General features: G+C 46.7%; 1 protein-coding gene across 1 annotated transcript in view; it reads right to left on the bottom strand.

The window, feature by feature from the left end:
- Positions 1 to 332: 332 nt before the first annotated feature.
- Positions 333 to 11,673, bottom strand: part of GPR83 (G protein-coupled receptor 83) — a 14,472-nt gene continuing 3,131 nt past the window's right edge. Inside the window, exons 2-4 of the mRNA XM_011374751.2 lie at positions 8,112 to 8,237; positions 5,720 to 5,853; positions 333 to 3,126 (exon numbers count right to left, since the gene is read on the bottom strand). Coding sequence (XP_011373053.1) covers positions 2,499 to 3,126; positions 5,720 to 5,853; positions 8,112 to 8,237 — 888 coding nt within the window. The 3' untranslated portion in view covers positions 333 to 2,498. The remainder of the gene's footprint in view (positions 3,127 to 5,719; positions 5,854 to 8,111; positions 8,238 to 11,673) is intronic.

Raw genomic sequence — 11,673 nt, 5'->3', positions numbered from 1 at the left:
ATGGCGAGTGGGAGACCCACTCTTGAGGCTTGAGTGGCAGCTTCGTCTCCTTCTGAATCACCAGGGAACAGATGGAGTCCCAGGTTAAAATACACAGCACAGATTCATAATCGCAAGAGGGGGCTTGGCAGCCAGCTCAGCAGAAGAAACTACAGACTAAGAGTCAGAGGTTTTCAACTGGCTATTTACCCTTCTCAGTGTTTGCACTTCTTCAGCTGTAAAACGCAGGTGTGTGGGCACTTGATCTCCATGCTCTTGTCATCTAATCCATATGGATCCCCATTTTAACAGTTACCAACTGCAGCCTAATCGCAAGTCCCAGAAGCACAGTCCACACATCTAAAATTATTTTATTGAGACTGGAGCGATGTACAATAAAGTACTCATCACAGCACATTGGAAAGACTCAAGTTTTACAAATTTCACATTCACAAATACAAATCCATGTTTGCTCTGAGGCACGCTGGGAACACGGGGAGGGGGACAGACAAGGGACTAGTGGGAGGCACAGAACTAATGGGCCATCAGGCAGCCCTCCTCAAAGAAGAGCCTTCTCTTTAACTCAACGGTCTTTCTAGATGCCCTCACAGAGGGGCAAAGTAAAGCTTTCCCCATGATTCTAGAGCAGGACAGAGTTTTTGTAGCCTTCTACCTGTTTCCTTTCTGGTTGACAGAATTTCTACAGCAGCCTTAAGATGAAACCACTAGTTACTTCTCCATACCACAGAGACAATAGGCACACACTTGGCTGGAAAAATCCATCTGGAGGTCCCTATGGGCTCTGAAGGCTCTCTCTGGCCCATGAAAGTCACTTTTTTACCCACTCACTGTTCAGAAGATGATTTTCAAACTTTACAACTTGAAAAACTTCAAACATCCTCATAAATAGGGAGAATAGTATAATGTCCCATGGTTCATTATAGGGAAGCAAATGATATGACCAAGTTCAGTTTCATTTAACAGCCAAGAGATCTAAGTGAACTTTGGACAAGCCCCTTCTCTCCGAACTTCAGTTTCCCACTCAGCTCCACATCCATGCTTTGCTTTCAGAATCTATCTGGTGCTAGAAAGAAACTTAAAACCAGGGTGAGAGTAGCAATTGTTTACTGCTGGTGAATTAAGCTCTTTTCTACCTAATGCGTCTTTCTCCTGGGTGACACAGTAAGTCACTCAGGACCAGATGGAAGGTGATAAAAATACAGTCTCTGGAATGAGATTTCTCTGGCATGTTGAAGCCTTAAGGACTATCACAAGGCTACAGGGTTCTGTGACGTGTGAGCCACCAGGGTGATGCTGACAGTGCAGAAGACTTATTATTCAGACTGAATGCAGAGAATGAATGGCCTGCCTAGACAGCCTGGGATGGTGAGGTGTCCAACACGATGATTTCCAGCACGCTGGAAAGCCTGCTCCCTTATCTTCTGTAAAAGCGGAGCAGTTTTTTAACACCTCTTGTCCTGTGTGATTGTAGCAGAGAAGGAATTATGTCTCTGCGATGAGTTTTGTTCCCTGGCTCATCACGATGGCCTCCATCTCAAGAGAGGAGGCCCTTCCCACCACTCCTACAAGGTGAAGGCAGTTTGTTGGCTCTGTGAGTCTTCTCCTTGAGTTCCTCTCCCATTGCTTCTTCCAACTCTTCTAGTAGACACTATTCCTGGAAGAGGGGCTCAGAAGTTCTCTGCTATGCCCCCAATTCTTGCTTATCTCTACATGGAAAAGTGTAATTGAGAATGAAAAGCACGCACGTGCGCGTGTGCACATACACACACAAAGTAAAAAGTTGCTAATAATCCACAGCAATGTTAACAAAACTTATCACAAGTTGGTGGGAGAAGGAGGTGATTTTCTTCTTTGTGCTTTTCTAAATTTTCTAAAGTTTTATTAATAATTTCTCTTTGTTTAAGGAAACTCAGTAATTGCTCTTTAAGGAATCAAATTGGTCCTTTCTTGTCATATATCGGACCAGGCCACCACAGAATTATAGTTCCATGTGGTCCAATGACTTCAGAAAACGAGACATAAAAACCTTCGTGCCAGCTCTGGCTCGCTAACCTTTCCACTGGTGAGAGCTCTGTGCATCTCAGTCAGCCACACCCAAAATATGACTCAGGTGTCCTTTATGGATGCTCAGTGGTGGGGAGGATCATAAGGCGGATGCCTGATGGTTGGAAGTGGCTGACTGACTCAGCTCCTGTCTGGGCTGAAGTTGTCCTGTTCTCTGGCTCAGGGAACCAGGGTGATATGCTTCACGGCATTTCTTAGAGATTCACAAGTATGCGTCTAGCTGGTAGGGGCCTTTTAGCTTTCACATCAAATGCGGCTCAAAGGCTGGGCAGTTTCCTAGGAACTCAAGAATCTTACGGCTTCTGCAGGAACTTGTTTCCAGCACGGTGAAGGTCATGTATGAATTGACAGGCCCTTTTCCAGGCTCCGTCCTCAGGCCCTTTCTCAATCGTACCTAGGAACAGAGACCTCCCCCTGCCTCTTCCCACACTCCTCTAACTCATCACCACAATGGGCTCCACGGATGACAGGTCTGTCTTCCCAGACTGGAGTTGGGCGGAAGGCAGGAGGTTGTTGGTTAGTGGAGCCCTGCTGCAGCCATTGTCCTTCTCTGTCCAAGCCATCCGGAAGGAAGGGACTGGGGAGGGTGGCCGTTCCTCCTGAGGCTTGGGCGGCCTCTGGCACATGCTTAGTAATGCCTTCAGCTCGACCCTGAAGTTCTCATTAAGCCAGCAATAGATGAAGGGGTTGTAGCAGGTGCTGCTCATGGCAAACCAATGGAAGGCAAAGTAGAGGGCATTGCTGGTGTGGATGACCTTGCTGGAGAGAAGGAGGACGTAGCAGTTGAGAGGAAACCAGCAGAGGGCAAAGAGGACCACGACCAACATCAGCATCTTGATGGTCTTCTTCTTCTTGCGCCGCAGGGCCAGGTACTGCTCCGTGGTCACGTCGCCAATTGTGTTGCACAACCACAGCTTTTTGGCCACACGCGCGTAGGCCACAGAGATAATGAGGAGGGGTAGGATGTAAAGCAGGATGAAGGTAGCCAAGTCCAAGTACTTCCAGAAGAGGTCAGCTGGCTCAGGGAAGTCTGGCAGGCATAGGGAGCGGACAACGTCCTCACTGGGGGCAAGTGAGAGAGACAGAGATACAGAGACAGAGAGAAGGAGGGTGTGCATTTAGTCTGGCAAGGCCTCACCTCAAGAAGCACTGGCCTCTCCCTTCACTGGGTTCATTGTCTGTGATAGCACTTTTGAAGCTACAGCCTAATTATCTGATTACATTGCTGTTTCTCCTACTAGGGTGGGATTCTATAAAGATAAGGAATATACCTGGATCTCTCTGTGTCCTCTTAAACTTGTATTATTCCTAGTCCATAATAGAGACCTAACAAATATCTGTTCAATGAATAAACGCAACACTAGTGTTCTTGGCCTTATAATTAACTCTTCCTGGGAGCACAATGTATTCAGGAAAACCTGGAGAGGGGAACCAAGGAATGGGACAAAGATATGATGGCTCCTGAGAATGTGAGTGGCAACGCCTGAACTCACATACTTTCAGCCGTTTATAACAGGTATTTATTTTCTATGCAATGTACCCAGTCCTCTTCAAGCTTTTTAGGGATATCCATGTGTGTTGGAACCCCTCGAGTTGGTGTGTTGACTTAAAAATATACAGATTACGACCTGCTGAACAAAGAGACATAAGCCACCCATACCTGGCTGGAAGGAGTATCCGGACTTCCACTCCGGGCAAGTGAAAGCCCCAGGGGCCATTTTGAAAGTGCCAGTTCAAGACATTCCCATAAAGGAAGCAGAGATTTATTACTTATAAATCCCCGATCAGGGTCACAGTGAGCCCGTGAAGGGCAGTGAGCGAGCAAGAGACAGAGGGCAGGGAGGCAAGCACCTATTATTTGTAAGGTGGTTGGGGCATCGGTCACAGACTTTTCGCGGGCTCAACTCTAAGGGATCATTTTAAAAGATGCCCCAGGAAAAGCAAGGCAGAAACTTGTAGCAGGAATTGTAAACCCAGGCCCTTATTTATCTAAATGTCCAGACTCAGTGTGAGTAGGGTTGTCAGACCGTAAAATGCACAGATAGAACTCAAAATGGCAGTTTTCCCATCGCCATGTGGCTTCTTGCTCTTTTTATATGTGCTGGTGGTCATCACTAGCAAAAGAGAGAACTCTCTGCTTTTGTCACAGAAAAAAAAAAAAAATAGCCCTAAATGTGTGAAGGCAGATAGGGAGTCTGAGATCTGCTGGATCTGCTATTATGATTCATTCCAATATCTTAGAAGTGGGGAGGGAGCCTTTAAAATGGGTTGAAATCAGCTGTCAGAGCTTGTTTTCTTGACAAGGAGTGTGTGTGTTTGTTTCGGATGGGGCAGCACATGGCTACCGCAGGACACACTAGCTGTACTGTACATCCCCTATGTCCTTTCTGACTCCCTTTGCAGATCTGGAGCACCAGGCCTCCAGTTTCTGCCTGCCCCAAAAGAAACAGCTGTAACATGACCTTATACGACAACCCCTGGGGCTGCTAAAGACAATTCCTAGGAGCCTGCCAAGAGCCAGAAGTGGCTGAGAGGTTCCCTTTTCCCCAGGGAGCCTGGAATATGAAAGCCCAGCTCCCAACGCCTCAAGGCTTGCAAACTCTGTGTTATCAATTTGCTCCAGAGCGCCCCCACGTGGAGCACCCTGCAGCTTCTCCCCAAATCACACCCTCTCTTGGCCTCTTCCATTTGCTGTCCTGCCTCACCACTCCCTTACCCATTACTCCTGGGAGTGCTTTCTTAAAAATCACTGGCACCTGTACCTTCCTTTGTCTCGGGGCCTGTTTCTAAAGAACTTCACTTAAAACAACTATGAACTGATGAAAACCTCATTCATTCAGTAAACTGAACTGTGGGCTTGTTATGTGGAGACAGTAATTCAGGTGCAAGGGACACCAAGGTAGCAAAATCAAAAATGGGGCCAGCTCTCTCCAACGTTACAGTGTGGTGGGGGAGATCACCTTTATGAACTACTGGCATGCACAAGTGCTTAAATTTGAAAAAAAGAAAAACAAACAAAAACCTGAGTGCCTTGAAAGAAATTCTCATTCTGTGAGAGTCTAACAAAAAAATCTGAATGGGAGGTTGGGGGAGGTAGAGCATCCTACCTCAGACACATAGATACACGCATGCTCTGTTTGTAGGCTGTGTCAGAGAATTTAAAGAACACCGTTTTAAACAAGGCCTGGGTGATGGGAGACCACCTAGGAAGACCAGGTGCTGTAGGCGTAAAAAATTAAAAAATAAAAATAAAGGATTGTAAGCTGACAAGGTCCTTGGAATCTGTGAAGGGTTGCCTCACCTAAAAAAAATAAAAAATTAAAAAATAAAAATTAAGTAAACAAGGCCTGGTTGATTTGGAATCTCAGTCTGTGAGAGTACATGCCCTCAGTGACATAAAGTAATCAATGCTGCCTAAATCTTGCAGACAAACTGGACAGAGAATAAGGAAGAAGCTAGAGCTGTTGAAAAGAAGAGAAAAAGCAGGAAAAAAAAGCAGCAGATAGTCACAGACCTGAAAGCAACAGGATGGGGGAGAGGCAGAGAAAATGGTTCAGTGCGGCAGATACTGCTCACTCTGAGATTCAGAGAGGACTCACATTCCTCTGTCAAGGTCCTCTGAGTCCCCACGCTGCTCCCCACTAGTTAATCTCACCTGTACTTGAAGGTAAATAGTTTCTGGCAGATAGCATGTGGGAGTGAGAAGAATGTAGCCATGGTCCAGATGACTGCGATACAGATGACACCTTTTGTGATGGAGATCCGGGGTTTTAACGGATGCATAATGACCTAGAAAACAAGCAAACTTGACTTCTCTGGCTGAAGAAGTTTTGACGCAAATGAGAAATCCAGGCGATACAGCTCACTCATCACAATAAGACAGGTAGGTCCTATTTATAAAGTTAAGCACTCAGTAATCATCATTGAGCCCCTGAGATGCACCACCCCAAGACCACTCTCAGGGGTAGAAAGAAGGTGTCATCTGGACTCAGAGGCTCCAGGCAATTTAAATGCTTCTTGCAGGTCATACATTGCAGAACTAGGGTGCACTGAGAGGACAGCAAGGGGTGAAGGAGGAGGTCTGCTTTCCTGACACCCACAGTGCACAGCGAGTCTGGCAGAGGAACAAGCCATGGCCAGCCTCCACCTTCGCATCTGATCTCAGGTCCTCATGATTCTAGACCCCTTAGGTTACAAAGGGCTCTGAGAGGGTCTGAGGATGACAGACATGGAGAGGAGACTCTCAACACTTATCACAGGAAGCTGTGCTCACATTTATTTGGGGGTTCATAACACTGTTCATGAAAGCCGTTACTAAAATTGCAATGGGGCCCAGCTTTCCTGTGCTTATGATAAAGCCACTGTTATGGATTTTGGGCTGAAAAGCATCTTGTATGCCAATCAATTCTGTTCTAAAGGTCTAAATACAGACTGAGGAATCTGACAGCATCCTCATTTTAAGATCAGAATCATTATTTCTCGAAAAAGGCAGTTTGGGATAGGTGAGTCCAAGGTCAGGGGAGAGGTCATAAATTGCTGCCATGGCATTAAGACACCATTCTAAGACACTGGGCATTCTGGCTGTGTCCTCCCAAGTTTAGCTCCCAATGTTTTCAAGGTTTTCCAGGAGGAATGAATAGGTTTTAGAGGCTGCCCAGCACACCCCCACTCTGGACTTTACCTTCTTTGCCCCTCAGATTCCTTCACTGTTCAGATTGCTGAGGGGAGTGGTAGCCTGGGTCAGAGGCCCCAGACACCACTTAAAGACTCTGCTGGCTTTGGGTATACGTCACAGCAACATGGTAAATGTGGGCAAGACTTCTACCCTGTTCTTCAGACCCACATTTGGCCCAAGAGTCAACTCACAGTTAGCTGTGTTGAGTGGGGGTAAGCATAGGCCAGGTCAAAGTAATCCAGAGTCCCTGTTGTTAAATTAGAGGAGAAGGTTAAGAAAAAGCAGGAAATATTTTCATATCTTATGCCAAAGCATCTGCAATATGACTGCCAAAATGATGGCATTTCAGGGAAAAGAGATCTCAACGTTTGTCAAGTCCAATTCCCTATCAGATGCATTGATCTCCTCTAAAACATCCCTATCAGACCTTGCTTATATAAGGCTGGTGACACGAAACTCATTACCTTTCCTGGCAGCTTTGTGCTTCTATTAGATGCTTCTATTAGAAAATTCTTCCTCATACTGAGCTGCATCTTTGAAGTCTCCTATCCCTTGGTCTTTGTTGCTCATCTTGGAGCTACTCAGAATAAATTTTATCTCTCTTTATCTCAGTGGCTATTATGATATTAGCCTCGTAGGCACCCTCGAGTCTTCTCAGAGCAAGGTGGACTAGTGATCAGAGCATGTGCTTGGAGCCAGAGAGATCTTTGTCCAAATTCTAGCTCCATCATTACCAGGCATGTGATCTTGGGAAAGCTATGTATATACTTTTCTGAGCTTCCATTCCTTGATTCTGCACAGAACCAAGTCTACAACACAGATTCACTGAGTTAACATGAACAAGGTGCCTGCCATGGAGACGTCACCCTCAGGTCCTCTTCAGTTCCTTTCACCATATCCTCCTGTGTGCATCTGATGGTGCAGGACAGTGAATGAGGCCTTTCTGCCCCGCCCCAGTGCCTGCTCCTGCTACCTGGATGCCTTGGCTTTTTTTCCTCCTCAACAGCGTGGGCCAGGGAATACCCATCTCCCAGTCAGGAGCCTTGTCTTCGGCCTGTAACTATTTGCCACTCTCTTTTTACCTGTAATTTTCCAGGTTTGCTTTTCTACCCCTAAAACAAGCTCATTAGTTTCTGAGACAGAAAATGCTATCAGTGAGTCTTCACTGGGACGACAAACAGGGAATAATGTCTTATAGCACGTAGCACAAAGGGTTGAATATGCCTAACCTAAGCACTCATACAGGTTCAACAAGAAGACAAATACACGCATTGAAAAATGGGCTAAAACACTGTCTTGAGGGCCCTCACAGCCCCTAAGGAAAACAAAGCCAGAGAGGGAAAGACAGGGCTTTGGAAGTTGGTGCCCTCACCTGGTGGCGGTCCACAGCAATGGCTGTCAGCGTCAGTGCCGAGACATGCAGGGAGCAGTACTGGGCGAAGCGGCTGACGTGACACATGCCTTTCCCGAACACCCATGTGCTGTTCACAAAGCGGACCTGGAAACGAACCCACAGAGGTCACAAGACAGGCCTTGATCCTGACACCCCGCCCCAACCCCCATTCTCTGAAGAGCCTCCCACTGAAGGCTTCTTCCAGCTCCTGCCTTCTTCCACTCTTCACTGCTGAATTGTGGGTCACACAGATTTTCTCTAGCATGACTCATGCTCAACCATTCAATTCAACAAAACCTGATTATGCTCCTGGAGCGAGGCTCTGTTAGGTGCCAGGAGAGCAAGGGAAGGACATGGGCTTTGAAGTTGGACTTTCCACCTCTACTAGCTTCTAGCCATGTGACCTTGGGCAAGGTATGTAACTTCTCTGAACCTGTTTCCTCATTTGCAAAAAAAAAAAAAAGGGGGGGGTGTATGCTTAAAAATCTCTACCTTGTAGGCTTATTGTAAGGATTGGGTGTTTAAATATCTCTAAAGGGTGGAACACAATGTCTGGCAGATTGCTAGAAAGATATTATTAGAAATAAATAGTAGCAATTTTTATAGTAATAGCAAAATTAATTCTTGGCCCATATGAGTTCAGAATAATGGAAGAGACACGTCTGAAAAGTCACAACATAGCATGTGGGCTGTGCTCACAAATGTTGGCTAAATAGGCCTTGCAATACATAGTCTGAGAAGGAGACCCCAGGGCCTGAAGAGGTGTAGGTAGAGGCAGGGGTGAGAGATGCAGTAGGGGAGAGAAGAAGACAAGCTTCTGGGACACTGTAGCCTTTAGGAGCAAGCCTAGGCCTCATCCCACATCATCAGGGCTATTTGCTTACTCAGTCAGTGCTTGAACAGCTCCTGTGAGTAATGTCCCATATCCGAGAAAGTTGAAGCATTGATTCTGATCAAGGTGCTTCCAGTTTGGGAAGAAGGGGATCAGGTATCTCGGATGCAAGGCAGACAGTATTCAGTGCCCTTCGGAAAGCCTAGACAAATGGCACTGGGGCCATGAGGTGGGGTGGGAGTGGGCAGAGGCAGAGAGAGATGACAGAGGAAAAATAGAGCAAGTCAGCCCAACAGAAAGAATATTGTGTAATGGTTTACAGTAGAGTATTTGCCACTTGTAGCTGTCACACCTTGGGCAAGGCACTTAGGCCCTATAAGCCTTACTTTCCTCATCTGTAAAATGGAGCTAATCTATTTCACATGGATTTTATGAAAATCAAACAAGAGATACCACAATTAAAGTAAGTACAACAGCGCCTAGTCCATAGCAAGTACTTATCATGGCTAACTACCATAATTACAACATATGAGACATCCGAGATGAGCTTTAGAGAACAGGTAGGATTTGCACATGTGAAGAGAAGAACAAAGTACTTGGCAGTGAGTCAGAAATCTCAGGACCTGTTTGGGGAATAAGGACTGGAATGGTTTGGCTAGAGTATCTGGAAGAGTCATGAGGGACAAATCTGGCCAGATCATGAAACTGGGACAGAAGACCATGGACTTCATTCTCTTTGAAATAGGCAGGGAGGAGCCACATGAGGCTTCTGAGTAATCCAGTAACATTACAGAGCTGGCAGTCTTTAGCTACATCTACTTCTCACCTCTCATGCTCAGTGAATTACCAGAGCCAACCACTGGTACCTCTATATGGTTTTCAATGTATTCCCTCTTCTTCAGTCTTAAGGCCATGGTCCTAGTGGAGTCTCCCATCATCTCTCACCTAGACCATTATAGCCTCCCGAAAGCGTTCCTTTACTCTTGTCCCCTTGTAACTCACAATGCTGACAGTATTTTTCTTAACCATATTGTCAACTTCATGGTGAGAATCATCATGGCCCTGAGGACAGAGCCAGATGCCTTATGAGTATCCAGGCCCATTCACAACGTGGCCCCAGCCTTCCTTCCCAGACCACCTCTGCTTCCCCTCTGCCTTGCCGGCTCCTTCCTGCTGCCACTCTTGCTTCCTCAACACACCATGAACTTTGATGCCCCTATCTTTGTTCTTCCAGGTCCCTCTGCCTGCATTGAGCATTCATCTCTACCTGGAAAATCCCCATGCATCCCGGCCCCTTTGAAATGTTAGGTTCTTTGTTAGGTCATGGGACTCTGGCAGGTCAGAATGAATAACTCCCTCCTCCAGGATCTACCACATTCTGTGTATGTCTCTGCCATGGGAACTGCAAATAATTGTTCACTTTTCTCTCAATGACCAGAGCCAGATTTTATGCTGATGGAGTGTGTAAAGAGGACAGCAAGGGAGACCAGGGAGGAAGGATATTGTCACCAACCAGCCTGAAGGCAGGAGGTCTTATCCAGTGGAGGAGCCTGGCTGAGGCCTTAGAAGACCCTCCCGCCAACGCTTTCACTCTCCCTGGTTAAACTGGAGCAGTTACATGGGTAAGGTTGAAGGCCAAGCTGCTCTGGAGCAACCTGGAAGGGGTGCTGGGTTCTCAGAACCTTGAAATCTCCTCTCTCACAGAAGAGCCTCCTTTCAGGGGAAGGGGCTGTCAGCTTTCAGTTGCAGCCTAGCCTGGGGTCCATGGCCTCCCTTCCCACACACCCTCATGTCTGTTGCAGGTCTATTCACGCACTCTGCTCTGGGCAGCAGCACAAGACCATGTGCTAGGACCCTCCAGTTCCCATCTTGGGTGGCTCAGGCCAACCCCAGCATTGTAGAATGGGGGAAGAGCCAGAGATGTACTCTCCTGTGCTTTGTGCAGCAGGGGGAAGAGTGTGTATGTGGTGTGGGTGGGGAGAGGGAGTTTTTAGAAGACCCTTTGTCCTTGGCTAGTGCCCAGAGGATCTTGAGTGGCCAGGATTCCTTTAGAGATAGGATGGAAGGGGGACAGGAAAAGCCCAAGGTTTGATGTAGTGGAAGCTTAACATGGGCCAAGAGTGCCCCCTGTCCATGGTTGGGTGGCTTTGTAGACAGACCTCTGGATTTGAGTCAGGAGGAGTAATTCTCATCCTGGCTCTGCCAATTACTAGCTAAGTGACCTTGGACAGGGATTGAATATCTCTGTGCCTTAGTTTCCTCATCTGCAAAATGTGAATAATGTTCTCATAAGTGAGGACAAGAGAAATAATATAATTTTAAGATAAAACAAAAACAAACAGAGAGACAATGAGAGCGAGAGATGACTAGATACTGCTTTGGAAATGACTCAGAAAACAATAAAGTTATTCCACAAATTGAAAAAATGTAATTCGTGCTAAAAAACATAAACTCTAGCTGTCATGCTTGCTCAGTCATAGCTCTCACGGTCTCAAATCATCCATGAGCAGCACACTCCCAAATCATGGAGGGACAGAAACGACACCACTAATGCCAAGCGGCCAGGGCTTCAGGGGTAGGCTCACCAGCTACCCGTATGCAAATGCCCCCAGCTTGCCCTAGCAAGGAGCCCAAGCCCACCTCACCTTCACCTCTCCCCCAACAAAGATTTCATGCACAGCCTCACTGTCAAAACACAGAAGAGAAATG

Source organism: Pteropus vampyrus, unplaced genomic scaffold (assembly GCF_000151845.1).
Source record: "Pteropus vampyrus isolate Shadow unplaced genomic scaffold, Pvam_2.0 Scaffold254, whole genome shotgun sequence".
In the NCBI taxonomy this organism is placed as follows: Eukaryota; Metazoa; Chordata; class Mammalia; order Chiroptera; family Pteropodidae; genus Pteropus; species Pteropus vampyrus.
This window is presented reverse-complemented; position numbering and strand designations above follow the sequence as displayed.